This window comes from Triticum urartu, chromosome 4A (assembly GCF_056163025.1).
Source record: "Triticum urartu cultivar PI428250 chromosome 4A, HENAU_Tu73, whole genome shotgun sequence".
In the NCBI taxonomy this organism is placed as follows: domain Eukaryota; kingdom Viridiplantae; phylum Streptophyta; class Magnoliopsida; order Poales; family Poaceae; genus Triticum; species Triticum urartu.
Genome location: NC_141876.1, coordinates 95,546,135 through 95,570,684, shown reverse-complemented (window position 1 = coordinate 95,570,684; position 24,550 = coordinate 95,546,135). Strand labels below are relative to the sequence as shown.

At 47.8% G+C, this 24,550-nt stretch overlaps 1 protein-coding gene and 1 long non-coding RNA gene across 2 annotated transcripts; one reads left to right on the top strand and one right to left on the bottom strand.

The window, feature by feature from the left end:
* Positions 1 to 15,019: 15,019 nt before the first annotated feature.
* On the bottom strand, positions 15,020 to 16,480 carry LOC147974942 (uncharacterized). Its single transcript, XM_087520213.1, has one exon. The coding sequence runs from the start codon at positions 16,478 to 16,480 to the stop codon at positions 15,020 to 15,022; it is 1,461 nt and encodes a 486-aa protein (XP_087376339.1).
* Positions 16,481 to 17,854: 1,374 nt separating this feature from the next.
* Positions 17,855 to 23,850, top strand: LOC125550782 (uncharacterized). Its single transcript, XR_007301864.2, has 2 exons — positions 17,855 to 18,145; positions 18,226 to 23,850. It is a non-coding gene; the product is annotated as an uncharacterized LOC125550782 (long non-coding RNA).
* Positions 23,851 to 24,550: the final 700 nt, after the last annotated feature.

Genomic DNA, 24,550 nt, shown 5'->3' with positions numbered 1-24,550 from the left:
GAAAATGTGCTTGATGACCCACTTCCTATTGATGATAGCTTTCCTGATGAGCAATTAAATGTCATAAATGCTTCTCATACCGCTCCATGGTATGCTGATTATGCTAATTACATTGTTGCTAAGTTTATACCACCTAGTTTCACATACCAGCAAAAGAAAAAGTTCTTCTATGATTTGAGGCATTACTTTTGGGATGACCCGCATATTTATAAAGAAGGAGTAGATGGTGTTATTAGACGTTGTGTACCTGAGCATGAACAGTAACAAATCCTACGCAAGTGTCACTCTGAAGCTTATGGAGGACACCATGCTGGAGATAGAACTGCACATAAGGTATTGCAATCTGGTTTGTATTGGCCTACTCTCTTCAAGGATGCTCGTAAGTTTGTCTTATCTTGTGATGAATGTCAAAGAATTGATAATATTAGTAGACGTCAAGAAATGCTTATGAATTATTCACTCATTATTGAACCATTTGATGTTTGGGGCTTTGACTATATGGGACCCTTTCCCTCCTCTAATGGATATACACATATTTTAGTTGTTGTTGATTACGTTACTAAGTGGGTAGAAGCTATTACAACTAGTAGTGCTGATCATAACACTTCTATTAAAATGCTTAAAGAAGTTATTTTTCCGAGATTTGGAGTCCCTAGATATTTAATGACTGATGGTGGTTCACATTTTATTCATGGTGCTTTCCGTAAAATGCTTGCTAAATAAGATGTTAATCATAGAATTGCATCCCCTTATCACCCTCAGTCTAGTGGTCAAGTAGAATTGGGTAATAGAGAGCTCAAGTTAATTTGGCAAAAGACTGTTAATAGATCTAGAAAGAATTGGTCCAAGAAACTTGATGATGCATTATGGGCCTATAGAACTGCATATAAAAATCCTATGGGTATGTCTCTGTATAAAATGGTTTATGGAAAAGCATGTCACTTACCTCTCGAACTAGAACACAAGGCATATTGGGCTATTAAAGAGCTCAATTATGATTTTAAACTCGCCGGTGAGAAGAGGTTATTTGATATTAGCTCACTCGATAAATGGAGAACCCAAGCCTACGAAAATGCCAAGTTGTTTAACGAAAAAGTTAAAAGATGGCATGATAAAAGGATACAAAGGCGTGAGTTTAATGTAGGTGATTATGTATTGCTATACAACTCTCGTTTAAGATTTTTTTGCAGGAAAACTTCTCTCTAAATGGGAAGGTCCTTACGTTATCGAGGAGGTCTATCGTTCCGGTGCCATAAAAATCAACAACTTCGAAGGCACAAATCCGAAGGTGGTGAACGGTCAAAGAATCAAACATTATATCTCAGGTAATCCCATAAATGTTGAAACCAATGTTATTGAAACCGTAACCCCGGAGGAATACATAAGGGACACTTTCCGGAATATTTCAGACTCCGAAAAGGAATATGTATGTGGTACGGTAAGTAAACCGACTCCGAAACAGTTTTTAAGGCAATATTTCTCCGTTTTGGAATATTTAGAAAAATAGAAAAATAAGAAGCAGTCCGGGAAGGACACGAGGGCTCCACGAGGGTGGAGGGCGCGCCCCCTACCTCGTGGGCACCTCGTGTGCTCTCCGGACTCCGTTTTCGCACACGACACGTATTTTGGTCGGTAAAAATTCATTATATAATCTCCCGGGGGTTTTGACCACCGTATCACGCAAAAATCTCTTGTTCTTGTTTCGAGCTGTTTTCTGCCAGGGTTGTCGAAGCTAAGCATCATGTCGTCTCCCTCCTCCTCCAACAATGAGGGCAACGATGCTTGGCTAATGAAGATAGAGCTGAAGAGAAAAGAACCCATGGAGACCCACAAGGATGGAGGGATCAAGAAGGCCACGGAGGACCAAGCTCCGGCAACAGAAGACATCCTTCAACTTGATCACAATATTCTTACCCCAACTGAGATCGAAGCTTTCAAGATGATCGAGTTAGCTCGTATACAAAATAAGTATCTCACATGTGAAAATATTTTGTTGAAGGAGCATATCATCGCACTCAAAGGTATTATCCGCAAGTTAGAAGACCTCCTGCGCTCGATGTGCGACTATCCATCATCAACAACTCCACCTTCTTCACCAACAAAGGAGACATAATCACATGGGTATGGGCACTCCCCTTGGCAACTGCCAAGCTTGGGGGAGTGCCCCGGTATCGTATCACCATCACTTCTATTTTTATTGTTTTTCTTAGTTCGATCCTTTTGGTAATATCTTGATTTAGTAGAATAAAAGTCTTAGTATGATATAGTTGTGAGTTTTGCTTTATAATTCTTCTATGTAATCGAGTCCGTGAGCTATATAATAAAGATTAGTGTTGAGTCAAGGGCTTGATTATTTTGCCGTGATCCTAAGGGAACAAAAGAAAAGAGAAAGAAATAAAAAGAAACAAAGAGATCATGTGAGTCTTATGGAGAGTAATGAGCTCACATAGAAAAAGTATGATGAATAAAAGTTGTTGAGAGTTGACAAGCATAGTTTTGGTCATCGTTGCAATTAATAGGAGGTAATAAAGAAAGAGAGGTCTTCACATATAAATATACTATCTTGGACATCTTTTGTGATTGTGAGCACTCATTAAAATATGACATGCTAAAGAGTTGACGTTGGACAAGGAAGACAACGTAATGGGTTATGTTTTCTTACATCTGAGATAAATTATATTATCATGGATCATCCAACATGGTTGAGCTTGCCTTTCACCCTCGTGCTAGTCAAATTCATTGCACCAAGTAGAGATACTACTTGTGCTTCCAAATACCCTTAAACCAGTTTTATCATTAGAGTCCACTATACCTACCTATGGATTGAGTAAGATCCTCTAAGTAAGTTGTCATCGATGCAAGCAATAAAAATTGCTCTCTAAATATGTATGACTTATTAGTGTGGGAGAAAATAAGCTTTATACGATCATGTGATATGGAAGAAATAAAACCGACAGACTGCATAATAAAGGTCCATATCACAAGTGGCAATATAAAGTGGCGTTCTCTTGCATTAAGACTTTGTGCATCCAACCATAAAAGCGCATGAAAACCTCTGCTTCCCTCTGCGAAGGGCCTATCTTTTACTTTTATCTCCTACCTTGCATAAGAGTCATGGTGATCTTCACCCTTCCTTTTTACATTTTATCCTTTGGCAAGCACAATATGTTGGAAAGATCCTGGTATATATGGCTAATTGGATGTGAGTTTCATAAACTATTATTGTTGACATTACCATTGAGGTAAAACGCTGGGAGGCAAAACTATAAGCCCCTATCTTTCTCTGTGTCCGATTAAAACTCCATACCCATAAGTATTGCGTGAGTGTCAGCAATTGTGAAAGACTATATGATAGTTGAGTATGTGGACTTGCTGAAAAGCTCTTATACATTGACTCTTTCCTATGTTATGATAAATTGCAATTGCTCCAATGACTGAGATTATAGTTTGTTAGTTTTCAATGAAGTTTATGATTCATACTTGAAATTGTGATTGAATTATTACTGAGGGAGTCCTGGATTAGGGGGTGTTCGGGTAGCTGGACTATACCTTCAGCCGGACTCCAGGACTATGAAGATACAAGATTGAAGACTTCGTCCCGTGTCCGGATGGGACTTTCCTTGGCGTGGAAGGCAAGCTTGGCGATGCGGATATTCAAGATCTCCTACCATTGTAACCGACTTTGTGTAACCCTAACCCTCTCCAGTGTCTATATAAACCGGAGGGTTTTAGTCCGTAGGACAACTTCATCATACAACAATCATACCATAGGCTAGCTTCTAGGGTTTAGCCTCCTTGATCTCGTGGTAGATCTACTCTTGTACTACCCATATCATCAATATTAATCGAGCAGGACGTAGGGTTTTACCTCCATCAAGAGGGCCCGAACCTGGGTAAAACATTGTGTCCCTTGTCTCCTGTTACCATCCGCCTAGACGCACAGTTCGGGACCCTCTACCCGAGATCCGGCGGTTTTGACACCGACATTGGTGCTTTCATTGAGAGTTCCTCTGTGTCGTCGCTTTTAGGCCCGATGTCTCCTTCGATCATCAACAACGATGCAGTCCAGGGTGAGACTTTTCTCCCCGGACAGATCTTCGTCTTCAGCGGCTTCACACTACGGGCCAATTCCCTTGGCCACCTTGAGCAGATCGAAAGCTACGCCCCTGGCCATCAGGTCAGGTTTGGAAGCCTAAACTACACGGCTGACATCCGCGGGGACTTGATCTTCGACGGATTCGAGCCACAGCCAAGCGCGCCGCACTGTCTCGATGGGCATGACATAGCTCTGCCGCCGAACAGCGCCTTGGAGGCCGCACATGCATCGGTTCCGACCATTGATTCGGAGCCTACTGCACCGATCGAGGATCAGCGGTTGGACGCTGCCTCAGGGGCTGCGATCTTAGAGACGATCGAGCCGAACTCCAGCCCCGCACTCCGCATGGCCCGTGACTCCGAGGAGCTGGATTCCTTTCCGAACTCCGAGCCCCCCGCGCCCCTGTCGATCGAATCCGATTGGGCACCGATAATGGAGTTCACCGCCGCGGACATCTTTCAGCACTCGCCCTTCGGTGACATCTTGAATTCGCTAAAGTCTCTCTTTATCAGGAGAGCCCTGACCGGTCTACGGTCAGCAAGGATGGGATTCGGATGAGGAAGAAATTCAAAACCCACCCACCACCCACTTCGTAGCCACTGTCGACGACTTAACCGACATGCTCGACTTCGACTCCGAAGACATCAACGGTATGGACGACGATGCAGGAGACAACCAAGAACCAACGCCTATAGGGCATTGGACAGCCACCTCATCTCACGATGTATACATGGTGGACACCCCTAATGGAAGCAACACCGAGGAAAAATGGGATGGAAAGAGGGATCGACCTCACGAAAAACAATCAAAGCGTCGGCGTAAACGCCGACCCAAGCCCCGCCTCGATAAAGACCCAGCCATAGAGCAGGATGAGCCGGTAGACAACGAGCATGCCTTAGAACAACCATCCGAACAGGACAACCCAGATAGAGAAACCGAACATCCCTCCCCCGACGAAAATGGCATTCCGGACGATCCTACGCCAGACAAGCCCACCAAGAAGAAGAACCTCCACAAACGGCTCGTTGCAACCGCACGCAGCCTGAAAAAGCAGAAGCGGAAGCTAAAAACTGCGGAAGATGCACTCCGGATCAGATGGAGTAAAGTAATCAATACCGCAGACAAATACGGCGACAGTCGCCGCACTAAAAGCTATCCGAAGAGAAAGCTACTGCCTGAATTCGACGAGGAGGCCTTAGAGCCCTCGCATTCCAAAAGTGAAAAAGCCACACGGTCGGATAGACGACCCCATGGCCAGCATAAAGCGGCAAGCAGCGCCGCACTTAAGCCGGCATGCGACCCACTTAAGGATTCGCATCATGGCCCAGCCAGGTCCATTTACGGGCCAAGAAAGCAAGCTCTCGTAAGCAATGCAATAAAGGCATTATCAGAAACCGGCACACCCAAATACAGGGGTGCCGCACACCCCCTATGTTTCACCAATGAGGTCCTGGATTATGAATTTCCAGCGGGATTCAAACCCGTAAACATAGAGGCATATGATGGAACAACAGACCCCGGAGTCTGGATCGAGGATTATATCCTCCACATATATATGGCTAGAGGAGATGACCTCCACGCCATAAAATACTTACCCCTCAAGCTTAAAGGGCCAGCCCGGCATTGGCTCAAAAGCCTTCCTGAAAACACAATCGGAAGTTGGGAAGAGCTCGAGGAAGCTTTCCGAGCAAATTTTCAAGGGACCTATGTCCGCCCTCGGATGCAGACGATCTTAGTCACATAACTCAACAGCCCGGAGAGTCAGCTCGGCAATTCTGGAACAGATTTCTTACTAAAAAGAATCAGATAGTCGACTGTCCGGACGCTGAAGCCTTAGCGGCTTTTAGGCATAATGTCCGAGACGAATGGCTCGCCAGACACCTCGGCCAAGAAAAGCCAAGAACAATGGCCGCACTAACAAGCCTCATGACCCGCTTTTGCGCAGGAGAGGACAGCTGGTTGGCAAGATGCAGCATCAGTGAACCAAGTACATCCGAAACTAGGGATGGAAATGGAAAACCGCGACGCAATAAGGACCGTCGCCGGACTAAGGAAAAAAGTCCGAAGAGCACGGCAGTCAACGTCGGATTCAAAAGCTCACGACAGAATCAGAAAAAGCCGCCCCTCCAAGATAACAGGGACGACCTATCCAACCTAAACAAAATCTTGGATAGGATATGTCAAATACACAGCACTCCCGGAAAGCCTGCTAACCATACCCACAGAGATTGTTGGGTTTTCAAACAATCCGGCAGACTCAACGCCGAACACAAGGGGCTCGACACACCAAGCGAAGACGAGGACGAACCCCAAAAGCAGAGTACGAGGAAACAAAAGAATTTCCCACAAGAAGCAAAAACAGTAAACTTACTCCACATAACAAAACGTGCGGCGCCCATAAAGGTACGCGCCCCACGGCCTATCCCAAAGGAATCCTGCCACTGGTTGTCAAAACCAATCATCTTCGATCATCTGGATTATTCTATTAGTATCAGGAACCCAGGCTAGACTGCCCTGGTACTCGATCCAATAATTGGCGGACTCCAGTTTTCAAATGTCCTTATGGACGGTGGCAGCGGACTCAACCTGATATATCAGGACTCAATCCGCCACATGGGGATAGACCCAAAAAGAATTCACCACAGCAAAACCTCCTTTCAAGGAGTAACGCCAGGTCCAGACACCCATTGCATGGGTTTTCTCCGGCTCGAGGTTATTTTTGGCTCTGCCGATAACTTCCGTCGCGAAGAGCTGACTTTCCACATCGTCCCATTCTCAAGTCGCTACCAAGCACTACTGGGACGCGAAGCTTTCGCCCGCTTTAACGCAATACCGCATTATGCATCTCTTACGCTTAAGATGCCCGGTCCACGCGGCATCATCTCCTTAAAGGGGAAGCAGTGAGAACACCTCCCCCAAGCGGAGGATTGTGCGGCCGCTTTAACAGCCCCACAATACAATGGCTTCACCAGCCAGAACATCGGAACAGGTCATTAAGACCACGGACACGGATAGACGAGTCCGGCACAAAGTATCGTTGATAAAGGCTTAGTGGCCATATACCCCTACACTAGGGGCTTCACACGTATAAAATAAGAGACAATAAAGCTCAATTTTTCATATTTTACTTTACACTTTGTTTATTTCATATAACTTTTGTTCGGCATGCCCCTTTTTCAACTTAGTTGCTCTCTTTTTACAGATGAACATCGTGCTGCGCCCGTCCAGGATACGGCACAACAGAGACACAGGCACAGACGTGCAGTAGGGACCCGTTCCAAGGATTCTTTTCAGATTAAGACCCTGCGTAAACCTTTTTTACTGTCTCTTGTTGATACACATCCCCTGGTTCTATGACCAAGGAGGAGGCTGGCGTCTTGGCATGTGGCCACGTCAGAATTCTTGCGCGTACCTGGACACTAGGGGCTTATACCTCAGAGCGTTACCTCGTCCGCTCTCATAAAGACCGAATACCTTAGGGAGTGTTCGGCGTCGCGAGTTTGGCCTTATATGCATCAGCTCCGAGTCATGATTTTGGTAAAATGTTGGGTTGCCCGGCTCCTGTGTTCGGCCGCCTTACGTTCCGCTCTATCGGCTAAGGCGGCACCAGGAGAACTACTGCGATTGTGCCCTGGTTCGGCCAGGCGAGCACCTTAGTAGAGAAAGCCGAAAACCGACTGTCATGATATGGCGTGAGACTGGTCAACCACTCAATGACTCTCCGGAATCTGTAGGATTCCCCCGCATTAACGAAGGGCCGTTTCCCGGCCAGGCACATACGCGCCCCGAATTCGGGCGAGCGCAGTCGCCACCAAGGGGCTACCTAAATAGTCCCATTGTCAAGCTCCTATGGCTAAGTGAAAGTGTTAAAGCATTATAGTCCGGTTGCCTAGCTCGCTGCGCTATCACCTCCTTTGTAGGACCAAGACGTTGGATTAAGTGTGAAAATGTGCCTTCTGCGAGCACCCCCGCACCATGTGCGTGGGGGCTGAAGCCAACGACTGCCATCTTTCAGATTCTGTATATATACGTTAAAACGGCCGCACAGGAGGTGTTCCAAAAACTTGAAGGCACGAGTATAAAAGGCTATTGCAATTCATCAAAATATTTTTTTATAATTACATATGCTATCAGAACATAGCATCCTTCGAGCACTGCGTCTCTATTACACGAGCACCTTCAAGGACTTCCTGAAAATAGTGCTCGGAGGGTACTCGGCTTTTGTCCGAATCTCGGGATGCAACAACGGTGTTCTCCATCTCTGCCCAGTATGTCTTGACATGGGCAAGAGCCATCCGTGCGCCCTCTATGCATGTTGACCTCTTCATCGCATTGATACGTGGCACCGCGCCAAGGAATTGCTGCACCAAGCTGAAATAACTCTTCGGCTCCGATCTCCCCGGCCACAGATGACCCATGACGTACTTCATGGCGAGTCCGGACAATCTATTCAGTTCGGCCCATTGAGCCAGACGATCATCCACTGCCAGTGGACGCTCTGGATTGTGAAACTGCGACCAGAAAAGCCTTTCCACTTCGCGATCTTCTTGATCTCGAAAGTGTTCGGTCGCATCAGCAGCACTCGCTACCAAATCCAGATAGGTGTCCTCCACACTCCACATCTGGTCCAATGGAGCAAACTTTGGATCGCAAAACTTCCTTCGCAGCATAAAGGGATTTCCGACCGCAATCTGTCCGGCCTGACGCAGCTCCTCCTTCGCAGCTCTCATCGCAGAGCGAGCGTCCTTGGCATCAGCAACGGCCTTGTCTAAATCCGTCTGTCTCGCCCGGTCTTCTTTGTCAAGAAGCTTGCAACGATCAGCAGCGCTTTTTAACTTCACGGCCATCTCGGCCATCTCCTTCTTGCTTCGGCAGTGAGCAGCCTGTTCGGCTCTCAGCTCTTCAAGGGCCTTCTCGGCAGCCGCATCACTTTTCCTTCCTTAGCTCGGGCAAGTTCCGCCCGAAGACTCTCCACGGCGGCCGCACCATCTGCGTCAAGCACACACATTGTAAGATACTGTCATAAAGCTCCTCTTACCAGATGCCGCCCGAGGAATTTCATACCTTGAGCCTCATCAAGCCGCTCGTTGACGAGCGCGATGTCGGCATCTGCCACGTCAAGTTGCCGCTTTAGTTCGGCAAAATCATCAGTTCGGCTCGATTCCGGACACTTCGCCACCTGTATACAAAGAAGACATTTTAAACCTGGGATTATGATCCTCTGCGCGTCGTCAATTTTGACAATGCACAGAGTCTCAGGGGCTACTATCTACACAGGACGCATCTTGTTTATGCGCAACTGACAAAGAAGTACATTATCAAACGTACCTCAAAACCTGCCAGCAAACTTCTGACAGCCTCATGCAATCCGCTTTTCGTGGACGAAATCCTTCCAATCACTGTACCCATCAATGCACGATGCTCCTCTGAGATAGAAGCTCGCCCCAGCAGAATCATCAGCTCCTTCGACCACGCATCGGACGGTGCCGGACTCGTCCTATGACCTCCATCGAAGGCCGGACGTGGAGAACCTTGGGGGGCCATATGGCTACCTTCCACCCCTGCCGGATTCGGAGAAACCCTCCGCGACGACACCTCAGGGTCGCCCGCCTCGCCAGGCGGTACGACAGGGGGAGGCGTTCCACTCTCCATCATCTCCGGAAGAAGATCCCCCGAAGACGAGCTCTGCTGAGAAGGGCTGAGGTCCGAGCTATAAAGTAAAATTTTGGTTAATCTTCTCAGATAAAAAGCAAGTATTTCTCTCATCCCTTTAAAGGAAAATCTTTCTCTACTTACGGCTCGCTGGAGGGCTGATCCCTTTGAGGGCATAGTTCGGCCGAGGATCTCCCCGGCGTCGGACCCTCTGACGAGGACTTTTTCCCCCACTTTGAGGCCATGGTCTCCGGGTTGTCAGAGGCGGCCCTCTTCTTCCCCTTAGGAGAGGAATTGTCGCTTCCTCCCTTCGGAGTAGCCTCCTTCGAGGAGGCCATAGTTTCCTTGTCCTCCCCCTCACTTCCCTCCAAAGGCACGATCTTCAACATCCTAACTAGCACGGGATCCGGCCTGGTTTCAGGAAGGGGAGCCGGACACCTGATCAGCTTTGCCTTGGATATCCACTCCTGTTTAAAAGGACAACTCTTTTTGGGGCGAGTTTATGACAATCTTACGGGTAGCGAGTCCGGGCACAAGGTTACTTACTTGAGTATCCGGACGATTGCAGCTTAAACCTGCGTCCTCGGTCAAATCCGGACACATCGCTTGTGATCCGAAGAACATTTTATACATCTCCACGGGCATTGCACCCATAAAATGCTGGAGAGCTCGTGGTCCCTCTGGATTAAACTCCCACAGACGAAGGGAGCAATGTTTGCCGGGCAGTGTTCGGCGAATTAGCATGACCTGCGTCACCTTGACCAGGTTGAGGTCTCTTTCTAAGAGATCCCTGATGCGGCCCTGCAACAAGGGCACATCTTTGGATAACCCCCAATCTAATCCTTTGTTGACCCACGACGCTAGCCGTGGTGGGGGACCCGAGCGAAAGGCAGGAGGCGCCACCCACTTGGCGCTCCTGGGAGCGGTGATATAGAACCACTCTCATTGCCACAAGCCGAGCTCCTCTTGAAAGGAGCCCTCGGGCCATGGAGCATCAGCATTCTTACTTATGACAGCGCCTCCGCACTCTGCGTGCCGTCCCTCGATCATCTTCGGCTCCACTCCAAAAGTCTTGAGCCATAATCCGAAGTGAGGAGTAACACGGAGGAACGCTTCGCACACAATGATGAATGAGGAAATATGGAGGATGGACTCCGGAGCTAAATCATGAAATTCCAGCCCATAATAGAACATCAGCCCCCTCGCGAAGGGATCCATCGGGAAGCCTAACCCCCGAAGGAAGCGAGACATGAACACCACGCTCTCACCAGGCTGGGGACTGGGAATAGCCTGCCTTTGAGCAGGCAACCTATGCGAAATTTCGGCGGTCAAGAACTTAGCCTCTCTCAACTTTAGCACGTCCTCCTCCGTGATGGAGGAGGGCATCCATCGGCCTTGAAGGTCGGAACCGGGCATTGTCGAAGGTCTGGAGCGCCTGGAATCTGGAGCCTAGGGTGTTGGAACTCGAGGCGACGGGCGAACTTGTTTTGAGATTGGAGAAAAGGAGTAAGGCCTTGGTCTCTTTATAAGAGGTTGAATACCAGGAGCCCTCCCCGTAACCGTTTGGGACTCGCCATTAATCAAGAAGACATGCTAACGGGCACGATTGGGTTACCCACGTCCGTATTGATGAGAATCCCGTAAGTAAAGGGGACACGATCTCTGCTTTGACAAGACGTGCCAAGGAAACCGCCTCGCAAAACACGCTGAGGTGGAGAAGTGAAAACGATTTGAATAAAGGCTTGGCCGTAGTGTGATGTCACGCTGCGGAATACGTCAGCAGATTAGATTTGTGTTAATATTATTCTCTCTGTGGCAATACGTGGAAACTTATTTTGCAGAGCCGGACACTACTCTTGGTGTTTACAAACTTTTATGAAGAATTTGGAGGAGGAACCCGCCTTGCAATGCCGAAGACGATCTGCGCGCCGGACTCGTCATCATTGAAGCTTGGTTTAGGGGCTACTGAGGGAGTCCTGGATTAGGGGGTGTTCGGGTAGCCGGACTATACCTTCAGCCGGACTCCAGGACTATGAAGATACAAGATTGAAGACTTTGTCCCGTGTCCGGATGGGACTTTCCTTGGCGTGGAAGGCAAGCTTGGCGATGCGGATATTCAAGATCTCCTACCATTGTAACCGACTTTGTGTAACCCTAATCCTCTCCGGTGTCTATATAAACCGGAGGGTTTTAGTCCATAGGACAACTTCATCATACAACAATCATACCATAGGCTAGCTTCTAGGGTTTAGCCTCCTTGATCTCGTGGTAGACCTACTCTTGTACTACCCATATCATCAATATTAATCGAGCAGGGCGTAGGGTTTTACCTCCATCAAGAGGGCCCGAACCTGGGTAAAACATTGTGTCCCTTGTCTCCTGTTACCATCCGCCTAGACGCACAGTTCGGGACCCCCTACCCGAGATCCGCCGGTTTTGACACCGACAATTACTCTAGCATAAGAAATCATATGACAAGAATCATATAAGTTGTTGTTCTAAGAATGATCATGGTGCCCTCATGTCCATATTTTTTTTTATCGACACCTCTATCTCTAAACATGTGGATATATTTTTCGATTTCGGCTTTCGCTTGAGGACAAGCGAGGTCTAAGCTTGGGGGAGTTGATACGTCCATTTTGCATCATGCTTTTATATCGATATTTATTGCATTATGGGTTGTTATTACACATTATGTCACAATACTTATGCCTATTCTCTCTTATTTTACAAGGTTTGCATAAAGAGGGAGAATGCCGGCAGCTGGGATTCTGGGCTGGAAAAGGAGCAAATATTACAGACCTATGCTGCACAGCTCCAAAAGTCCTGAAACTTCACGGAAGACGTTTTCAGAATATATAAAAAATACTCAGCGGAAGAAGTTCACCAGGGGGGCCACACCCCGCCCACGAGGGTGGGGGGCGCGCCCTACCCCCCTGGGCGCGCCCCTACCTCGTGGGCCCCCTGGTGGCCCTCCGGTGGCCATCTTCTGCTATATGAAGTCTTTCGATGGGAAAAAATAAGAAGCCATCTTCTCGGACAAAACTCCGCCGCCACGAGGCGGAACCTTGGCGGAACCAATCTAGGGCTCTGGCAGAGCTGTTCTGCCGGGGAAACTTCCCTCCCGAAGGGGGAAATCATCGCCATCGTCATCACCAACGCTCCTCTCATCGGGAGAGGGCAATCTCCATCAGCATCTTCATTAGCACCATCTCCTCTCAAAACCCTAGTTCATCTCTTGTATCCAATTCTTGTCTCCAAGTCCGGGATTGGTACTAGTAGGTTGCTAGTAGTGTTAATTACTCCTTGTAGTTGATGCTAGTTGGTTTAATTGGTGGAAGATCATATGTTCAGATCCTATATGCATATTAATACCCCTTTGATTATGAACATGTTTCTACTTTCTGAGTAGTTACGTTTGTTCCTGAGGACGTGGGAGAAGTCTTGCTATTAGTAGTCATGTGAATTTGGTATTCGTTCGATATTTTGATGAGATGTATGTTGTCTCTCCTCTAGTGGTGTTATGTGAACGTCGACTACATGACACTTCACCATTATTTGCGCCTATAGGAAGGCATTGGGAAGTAATAAGTAGATGATGGGTTGCTAGAGTGACAGAAGCTTAAACCCTAGTTTATGCGTTGCTTCGTAAGGGGCTGATTTGGATCCATATGTTTCATGCTATGGTTAGGTTTACCTTAATACTTTTGTTGTGGTTGTGGATGCTTGCAGTAGAGGTTAATCATAAGTGGGATGCTTGTCCAAGTAAGGACAGCACCCAAGCACCGGTCCACCCACATACCAAATTATCAAAGTACCGAACGTGAATCATATGAGCATGACGAAAACTAGCTTGACGATATTGCTATGTGTCCTCGGGAGTGCTTTTCTCTATATAAGAGTTTGTCCAGGCTTGTCCTTTGCTACAAAAAGGATTGGGCCACCTTGGTGCACTTTATTTACTTTTGTTACTTGTTGCTCGTTGCAAATTATCCTATCACAAAACTATCTGTTACCACTTATTTCAGTACTTGCGGAGAATACCTTGCTGGAAACCGCTTATCATTTCCTTCTGCTCCTCGTTGGGTTCGACACTCTTACTTATCGAAAGGACTACGATAGATCCCCTATACTTGTGGTCATCAGTTAGCAGAGGGCGAGGGTGTGGGAAGCTCATATGGAAACGTGTGCTCGTCAAAAACAACGTGGCGAGACACTATAACGCGCCGGGAAAGGGGGTCGTAGCACCTGTAACCCTTATGTTCGAGAGGATAGCCGAGGAAAATGCAGCGTGTGGACCATGGAGCAAGCTTGTGTGGCGTGGTAGCTGAGAGGTTGGGGAAACGAAGGCAGCCGAAAATGCGAAGGTGATCATACGTGGGGTGAAGACCATGAAGGCGGTAATATGGTGTTTGGTTGTTAATGGCACACGAGGGACGTCGATTGAGAAGGTAGGTGGCGGTGTGGAGGGCTTCGACCCAAAAGGGAGGGGTGAGTTTGGCTTGGATTAGGAGTGTGCGAACTATATCATTGGTGGTGTGAAGTAAATGCTCGGCCTTGCCATTTTGGGGAGACGTGTGAGGGCATGAGAAACGGTAGACTATGCCGTTGGTAGAGAAGAAAGAGCGCAAATCGGAGTTAATGAACTCGCCACCGTTGTCGCATTGTAACACTTTGATGATCACATTGTATTGAGCTTTGACATAAGCAAAGAAACGTTGTAGGGTAGCGGATGTGTCGGATTTGTGGCGTAGAGGAAACGTCCATGAAAAATGAGAGTAATCATCAAGCACAACGAGATAATATTGGTAACCAGAAAAACTCACAACCGGAGAGGTCCATAAATCACAATGGATTAAATCAAAAGGAGCAAACGTGCGACTAGTGGAAGAGGGAAAAGGTAAACGTGGTTGGCGCCCAAGTTGGCATGCACTACAAGGAACATGAGGAGATTTATTACATGAGGTAAGAAAAGCATTGTCTAAAGAGCGAAGGGTATGAGGACTAGGATGGCCGAGCCGACGATGCCACACATCACCATCGGAGACAGTAGTGGAAAAGGCAGTGCGCCAAGCCTTGTTGCTGTCGTGAAAGGGGTAGAGGTCGCCGGAGCTAGCGTAGATCAGGATGACTTTCCGTGTGCGGAGGTCCTTCACAAGAAAACCAAACGGGTAAAACTCTATAGAGCAAGAATTATCCTTGGTAAATTGACGAACGAAAATAAGGCTGGTAGTGATGTGAGGTGAGAAAAGAACATCATGTAAATGAAAGTTATGTGGGGAAAGGAGTGTGGAGCCAGTGGCATGTATGGGGAGATGAGATCCATCTTGATAAATTATGCTTAGAAGGAGAATTTGAGAAGGTGAGGTTACCAGAGTTGTCGGTCACGTGGTTGGAGGCGCCGCTGTCGAGGTACCATTCGTTGGAGGAGGGTCCGGGGTTGGGGAAGCCGTGGGAGCTGTAGGCGGCGTGAAGCATGGCGAGGTGATCCCAAGACGGCGGCTGGTGTGGCGAGGGCGCGTGGTACGACGAGTATTGCACCGGATAGGCGTGGGCGTGGGATCCCGGACGTGGCCCAAGCACGCCAGCAGAATTGGGAGGAACCCAGCCGGGGCGTGGAGGAGGGATCGCCATCCCATAGGGGGCGAAGAAGCCCATGTAGGGGTTGTAGGCCGGCAGGGCGTGGCCACGACCGCCCGAGTAGCCGCGCCCGCGGCCGCGCTCACCACCATCGCCTTGACGAGAAGAGCCGTTGCCACGACCGTGCTGCTGGTTGGAGCCCCGATCCGAAGACCGATCCGCGCGCTCACCGGAGCAGGGGCCGGATCCGTCGTTGTTGGGGAAGCAGGAAGGCCCGGAGGAGCCGCCGGTGTCGGGGGTGCCGCCGCTCCCGTGGACAGCGAGCACAGTGGCGCTGGCGTCGGAGGTGCGCTGAGCCTGGTTCTCCTCGGCGAGTTTGACGCGCAAGAAGACGGTCTCGAAGGGTGGCAAGGGAACGGTGTCCCCCAGAACCACACGGATGGTGTCGAAGCGCCCGTCGAGGCCGTGTAGAAACTGCGTGGTGAGGTCGACCTCGGTGACGGCATGATCAATGTCCGCGAGACCGGTGGTGAGGAGCTTCATGCGGCGCGCATACTCGTCGACGAAAAGGTCACCCTGCTTGAGGTTGCGGTACTGCCGGTTTAGAATCATGTAGTGGGCCGCACGATTGGCAAGGAAGTAGTCTTGGATCCGAGTCCAGAGAGCATATGTGGTGGTGGCGCCGATCACATGATCGATGATCTGATCTGTAAGGGTGGCGTACATGGCGGGGACGACATGGGTGTCAAGCTCGAGGTAGTGGCTGTCGGCGTTGGGAGGTGGTGGATGATGGATGAGGTAGGTGACGTCGTAAAGGACCATCAGGAAGAAAGATTTCCACTTGTAGTAATTGTTTTCAGCAGGGTTCAGGAGGAACTTGATGTGGCTAGTGAGATCCACGTTGAGGATGGGGTGGCGAGCGGGTGGTGCCGGCGGCAGCGACTGTGGGTTGGTGGAGGAAAAGAGAGGAGCAAACTGGGAAGTAGGGTTGGGAGAGGTGCCGGTGAGGTGGGCAGAGGCAGTGCCGAAGACGAACGGCGGCGTGGATGTGCCGACGGCGGTGGCCGAGGATGAGCCGGAGGAGGCCGTCGAGGAGAGGGACGAGGAGGCGGGCATGGTGGCCGCGGAGGAGGAAGAGGAGTGTTTGGCCATGGAGAGACCTGGAGACACTGATACCAAGTTAGACAATAAAATGATTGCCCTTGATCTCTGATTACAGTACAACAACAGTCATTACATATAGAAAGCCCAAGGAAGTAGGCACGCAGGCCAGGGCATTGGTTGAGATTCTAAATTCTAGGGCTGGATGTGCCAGACTATTACAACAGAAAAATATTTACATGTTAACACTGTTCCCCGCCTCGTCCGACGGCAGCGCAAGGGGGGGGTGGGTGTTCCGACTCCCAGAGGTGAGGTGAGAATTTTGGATTCCCATAGTTAGATTCCTATCTGAACCTGGCTTCTCTCAGCGATTTGGGAATTCTGGCCGTCGGATCTCCCCCTTTATGCAATTTGGGCCGTCGGATCTGCCCCTGAGATGAGCTGGGCCGTTGGATAAAATTCGGAGTTGGAGCACTGGACAGTAGTTTTGTTTTCTCACCTCGGTATATTGGGCAGATGTGGCTGAGCTGTGGGGTCTTTCGTCCGTGGGCCGTGCCTGTCAGTTGCTGTGGATAGAAGAGTGCCCAGTGCGGTCCTTCTGCGGTAGAAACCACATGCCACCACCTGTGATTTCGTTGCCCCGCCGAGGGTATTTTTGGGATTTCCAATACTGGACGCCACATGGCTTCCCTTGGTTCGACCGTTCGAGGCCTCACCCCAAATCGAGTGACAAAGTAGGGTTCCATCTTCTTCCTCTCCCTCTCCCCCTCCCTCGAATCTCTCGCGCAGCCGTCGCTCCTCTGCCTTCCCTCTCTCCCCGCTTGACCCGCCGCCCCTCGCGCGCCGCCATCCGCGCATTCTCCCCTGGACGCGGCGAACACGAGGAACAAGGATGGCGACTGGGCGCTGCGGGCACACAGAGCACGCCCCAGAGCTCCACAGCCTCTGGCTCGGCTTCTCGACCAGCGGCCGCCTCTGCGCGTGGGACAACTTGTGTGCCCTCATTGTTACCACTGAAGCCTGCTCAAAGGCGAAGGCCGCTCATCTCCATCACTGGGAGGAGCGCCAGCCGCCGAGACAGCCATCCACTTCGCCATTGCCGACGTCCTCGCCCCGGCAGATCGAGAGAGATGCGGAAAAGAGGCGGGAGGAAGAGGAAAAGACGTGCCAGCTCCATCCCCTCCACTGCGTTGTGCGCTTGGCTCTCACCTGCAACCATTCTACCTCCACCCCCTGCCAAATTCTCCATCCCTTTCTTACAGGTACCTACCTCCACACGCTCACTCTTTCTCATGAATTAGATTGCTCTCATCCCTCATGATGTCCTGTCTTTGATTAATCCCTATAATTTGTCTTCTTCGTTTGTGCAGATTCCTGTAAGTTCTTATTGTTCGGCTACCTGTACATGGATGTTTATCCCAAAAAATAGAGAAAGAATCAAGTGTTCCAAATGCTCAATGTGTTTAGGATCCATCGCAAAACAGTACAGATATAAGCCATCTAAAAACAGACTGGTCATTTTGTTTTCATTTGCTTTTGGTTTGGTACTGATCAATAAACTGCTTAATATGTTTTAGGATCCATTGCTTTTAGTTTGGTACTGATCAGTAATGAAAGCAATGGAGCAAAGCAATACTGATCCAACTGGTGTGGGGAGTTGACGGCCAACTAACCAAAAGCAATGAAACAAAATGAAACAAGAGAGATGGTTCAGAGGTGTGATGTACTTCCTTAGTCTTTGTTTTCCTTTTGTATCATTGCTCTTGATTTGTTTACTGTGAACTTTCTCTCTACAGTCACACGCCTATAATCAACCGGTCCAGGTAGACGAGATAAGGTAAATGTGATTGCATTAGCAAACTCCATTTTCGTGTAACAACAAAAACAGAGGAAACTCCATTTTATTGTAATTACAAACAAAGAACTTCTAGACGGCGAAGCTGCTACCCTGCTCCTCTCCCTGCAAACCTCCTGATAAATGAAATGTGCTATCTGTCCTAAAGGTGCTGCCCTATCTGTTTAGTGGAGGTAAATATGTTCAGGTTGCACAAGCATACCTGTGAGGGAGGTGGTCTGCTTAAGTGTTTTTACAGATGCAAGATACTAAATACTTCCCTATCAGTGTTTTTCTTCTCTTTAGAAGATTTGGAGGCCCTCAAATAGTGGTTGATGATAGCTTGGTTTTGTTGTTCTCCAATTAAGGAACCATCCCCGCATGCTTCTGTAAACTGGATGGTTGCATTCCGTTGGGAGGCGAGGGTTGCCACCATCGTTATCATGGTGCTCTGTTTCAGCGCGCGCGCGCGCGTGTGTGTGTGTGTGAGAGAGAGAGAGAGAGAGAGAGAGAGAGAGAGAGAGAGAGAGAGAGAGAGAGAGAGTGAGAGGAAGGAACCATACAGTGAATAATATGTCAGGGGCTTAGTACAAGCCCATAGAGTTGTCTGTTTTCCTGTGAAGAGCCGCCTCTATGCAAACACCCATGACAGATCCTTTTTTGTTCTTTTCTCATGACCTTAGCTTGGACACAAAATTGTAAATTACTTCCTTGCAAGAATGACCCGAGTTTGGTTTCTAATCCCCTGGATCTATTCGGATTGCCTATTTCTTAGTTGCATACAAATATGCACCTTGATTGCTATGGATAACCCAGTAGGTAATTCCCTCTCTTCTTGTTGATGCTTTGTCTTGCTTGGACGATAGAAGGTTCTGTACAGGACTAATTTAGCCAGACAGCTATAAATTGACCGAAAACACATATAAGCTTTCTATACATTAATAACTAGGGGGTTGGTGCACTCACTCAATTCTAAAATTGTTCATATCGATGTCATAGGTATTAGTATACAAGTGATTCTTTATTTGATTAAAAACACTACTCTTTGTTGTTGTAATCGGCATAATGATTTTTCGGTAGGGCATACCCCTCGGTAGGCTACTTAGCTAGGATACCCTATCGAGGGATATGCCTGATCTAATTTCGACAGTGGTGGCCCATATAGGTCCTGCTAAGTAAACATCGCGACGTGAGGGGAGTTCAGATCAACGCTCAAATCGGTTCCAGCATGATCTTCATGGCAGGGTAGATGTTCGTCTTCGGCGTCGCCACCTTCGCCGCCTACTCGGTTGGACCTCGGTCGGGTCGAGACCTTTGCTCTACATCGGATCATAAGATTTGGCAACATGGAGTATACGGTCGACCACCGCGGAAAGCTGATCATCTCCGGTTTGGCATCTCACCAGATCCAAAACTAGTAGAGGCCGGTGACGGTTTAATAAATCGGGGGGTGGCTGCTTGGTGGGGAGCCCGACAATAGACCAGTTTTGGGGCCCATGAACATAGGTGAAGACCTAGCCGTGGAGGGGATCCTTAGAGCCCAGAGAGATGACAAAGGACCATCTTGACGAGCAAGTCAAGGTGGCAGCATCTTACATCAGATAGATCTCCTGTAAAACCCTAGCCCCGGGCATCTATATAAGGTGGGGGCTAGGGCCTAGTGGTAGCAATTCCTATCTACATCCATAAAACCATACTCTCGGTAGTCTCATGCTCCATCCCCATTATAACCCTCGCACAAGGTACTCCACCATGAATGCAAACACAAAGCAGGACATAGGGTGTTACTCCTTCCCGAAGGCCCGAAATTGGGTAACTTCCTCGTGTGATCTCTGATCTGGTACTTCCGGCCATGTTCGCCACCCTACCGAGGGCATTGACAATTTTACGAACCATCAGTTGGCGTGGCACGCATGGGCTACGCTGGTCAGAGAACAAACCCAGATCAAATTGTTGTGCATGACAGGAAACTTCACGCCGGACCAGACTTCTAGCTTCGGCTCTTTCGAGCTCGAGGTTGATAATGTGTGTAATTGTTGGATTTTGTGTGGAGACTGTACATAACCCTCCACCCCCTTCTCCATTAGAGAGAGAGCCATCAGAACATGCCTACACTTCCAGCTTAGATTTTCTGAGAGAGAATCACCTACTCATGTGTTGAGATCAAGATATTCCAATCCTACAACAAGATCCTTGATTTCTAGCCTTCCCCAAGTTGCTTTTCACTCAAATCATCTTTCCACCATATCCAAATCTGTGAGAGAGAGAGTTGAGTGTTGGGGAGACTATCATTTGAAGCACAAGAGTAAGGAGTTCATCATCAACACAACATCCATTGCCTTTTGCAGAGTGGTGGCTCCTAGACTGGTTAGGTGTCGCTTGGGAGCCTCTGAGAAGATTGTGGAGTTGAACCAAGAAGTTTGTAAGGGCTAGGAGATCGCCTACTTCGTGAAGATCTAACCGAGTGAGCCAAGTCCTTTGTGGGCGATGGCCATGGTGGGATAGACAAGGTTGCTTCTTCATGGATCCTTCATGGGTGGAGCCCTTCATGGACTCGTGCAACCGTTACCCTTCGTGGGTTGAAGTCTCCATCAACGTGGACGTACAATAGCACCACCTATCGGAACCACGTAAAAAATCTTCGTATCATCATTGCGTTTGCACTCTCCAAACCCTTCCCTTTACCTTCATATGCAATGTTTTACTTTCCGCTGCTACACTTTTAGAATTGCATGTGTAGGTCGATTGCTTGACTTGTGCTAATTGCTAAAATCAGCCCGCAACTAAAATTGGGAAAAGGTTAGATTTTTATTTGGTCAGCTAGTCTAATTACCTCCCCTCTAGACCTACTTTCGATCCTACACATATCATTACTACTATGAGCTACATGCCACAAATTTATACTTGAGCAAACGTGTATGCAAACACCATATCAAAGGTTCAAACATGCTTGCCTGGATCAACGTAGGCAGAGGACGACCCCGCAAGATCTCCAGCAACGTTACCTCCTTTGTTTTCTATAAAACAAAAGGTGAAATTCCTACATAAATTTTATGGCCGTGCAAAAAGTTGTCCAAAAATATTTTCAAATAAATGCGATAAAAAACTAGACTGGAAAAGAAAATTTTCAGAAAAGGAATCAACTGAAAATGATTTGAGGTTAAAAAGTGATGAGGTTTTTAAAACCAAGGACCTTTTTATAATTAAAATAACCGCTATCGGGCCTTTACTGTTATCAACAGAAAGCACCTTTGAGGAAATACGTTTTCCAGCAAGGGAAACACACTCTAGCAGAAGACGTTAGCGAATTCACTCGAAAAGAATAAAACACTGATGGGTGGGTAGTGGAGTTTGAATTCCGTGGGCGAGAACAGAGGGAAGAGGATGGCCACCGGCAGTGATCGACGACGATCTGGGCTACGGGGATGGTGCAGGCGTGCTCGTGGAACCTTTCCGCGTCTGTGGGTGGTGGAGTTGGCCGCCGACGTGCACTACGGCGACGACAGCGTCACCTCCAGAAGACGACAACTTCGGTTGGCGATGGATCTCACCGGAGGGACCTGCAATCGTCAAATTGACGTGCGGGTCGGGTGAGTGGGAGCTCTAGGAGGCTATTGACAACATTTGGAATGTAGAGGGAGGATACCCACGTTGGACTCTTCTCGATACCCGAGGCAGATCGGGCGGCCAGAGCCGGAGAAGAAGACCTCCCTGAGGCCCTCTGTTGCTACTAGGTGTCAATTGGGAGCGTGAGGTGGTGATGTGAGAGCAGAGAGGGGCTCGAGAGCTCTATTTATAGGCGGCTCGACAGGGTCCGTGAAGTAAATATGCCCTAGAGGCAATAATAAAGTTGTTATTTTATATTTCCTTATTCATGAAAAATGTTTATTATTCATGCTAGAATTATATTGACCAGAAACCTTAATACATGTGTGAATACATAGACAAACACTGTGTCCCTAGTGAGCCTCTACTTGACTAGCTCGTTGATCAAAGATGGTTAAGGTTTCCTAACCATGGACATAAGTTGTCATTTGGTAACGGGATCACATTATTAGGAGCACTAGAATGATGTGATGGACATGACCCATCCGTTAGCTTAGCATATTGATCGTTCAGTTTTATTGCTATTGCTTTCTTCATGTCAAATACATATTCCTTCAACTATGAGATTATGCAACTCTCGGATACCGGAGGAATACCCTATGTGCTATCAAACGTCACAACGTAACCGGATGATTATAAAGATGCTCTACAGGTATCTCCGAAGGTGTTTGTTGGGTTGGCATAAATCGAGATTAGGATTTGTCACTCCGAGTATGGGAGAGGTATCTCTGGGCACTCTCGGTAATACACATCATAAGAAGCCTTGCAAGCAAAGTGCTAATGAGTTATTTGTGGGATGATGTATTACGGAACAAGTAAAGAGACTTGCCGGTAACAAGATTGAACTAGGTATGTGGATACCGACGATCGAATTTCGGGCAAGTAACATACCGATGACATAGGGAATAATGTATGTTGTCATTACGGTTCAACATCTTCATAGAATATGTAGGAGCCAATATGAGCATTCAGGTTCCGCTATTGGTTATTGGCCGGAGAGGTGTCTCGGTCATGTCTACATAGTTCTCGAACATGTAGGGTCTGCACGCTTAACGTTCGATAACGATTTAGTATTATATGAGTTATGTGATTTGGTCACCGAATGTTGTTCGGAGTCCCGGATGAGATCACGGACATGACGAGGAGTCTCGAAATTGTCGAGAAGTAAAGATTGATATATAGGATGATAGTATTCGGACACTGGAAGTGTTCCGGATAGTATCAGGTATTTATCGGAGTATCGGGGGAGGGGTTACCGGAACCCCCGGGGGAAAGATATGGGCCACTGATACGTCTCCGTCGTATCTACTTTTCCAAACACTTTTGCCCTTGTTTTGGACTCTAACTTGCATAATTTGAATGGAACTAACCCAGACTGACGCTGTTTTCAGCAGAATTACCATGGTGTTATTTATGTGCAGAAACAAAAGTTCTCGGAATGACCTGAAACTTCACGGAACATCTTTTCAGAAATAATAAAAAATCCTTGCAAAAGATGAAGACCAGGGCGCCCCCTACCTCGTGGCCCCCTGGAGCTCCTCCGACCTCAACTCCAACTCTATGTATTTGCTTTCGGAGAGAAAAAAATCAGAGAGAAGGATTCATCGCGTTTTACGATACGGAGCCACCACCAAGCCCTAAAACCTCTTGGGAGGGCTGATCTGGAGTCCATTCGAGGCTCCGGAGAGGGGAATCCGTCGCCATCGTCATCATCAACCATCCTTCATCACCAATTTCATGATGCTCACCGCCGTGCATGAGTAATTCCATCGTAGGCTTGCTGGACGGTGATGGATTGGATGAGATTTATCATGTAATCGAGTTAGTTTTGTTAGGGTTTGATCCCTAGTATCCAATATGTTATGAGATTCATGTTGCTATGACTTTGCTATGCTTAATGCTTGTCACTAAGGCCCGAGTGCCATGATTTCAGATCTGAACCTATTATGTTTTCTTCAATATATGAGAGTTTTTGATCCTATCTTGCAAGTCTATAGTCACTTATTATGTGTTATGATCCGTTAACTCCGAAGTGACAATAATCTGGATACTTACCGGTGATGACCGTAGTTTGAGGAGTTCATGTATTCACTATGTGTTAATGCTTTGGTCCGGTACTCTATTAAAAGGAGGCCTTAATATCCCTTAGTTTCCGTTAGGACCCCGCTGCCACGGGAGGGTAGTACAAAAGATGTCATAGAAGTTCTTTTCCATAAGCACGTATGACTATATTTGGAATACATGCCTACATTACATTGATGAATTGGAGCTAGTTCTATGTCACCCTAGATTATGATTGTTACATGATGAACCGCATCCGGCATAATTCTCTATCACCGATCCATTGCCTACGAGCTTTCCATATATTGTTCTTCGCTTATTTACTTTTCCGCTGCTATTGCTATCATCACTACAAAATACCAAAAACATTAATTTTGCTATCATTACCTTTTGCTACCGTTACCACTACTATCATATTACTTTGCTACTAAACACTTTACTGCAGATATTAAGTTTCCAAGTGTGGTTGAATTGACAACTCAGCTGCTAATACTTAAGAATATTCTTTGGCTCCCCTTGTGTCGAATCAATAAATTTGGGTTGAATACTCTACCCTCGAAAATTGTTGCGATCCCCTATACTTGTGGGTTATCAAGACTATTTTCTGGCACCGTTGCCGG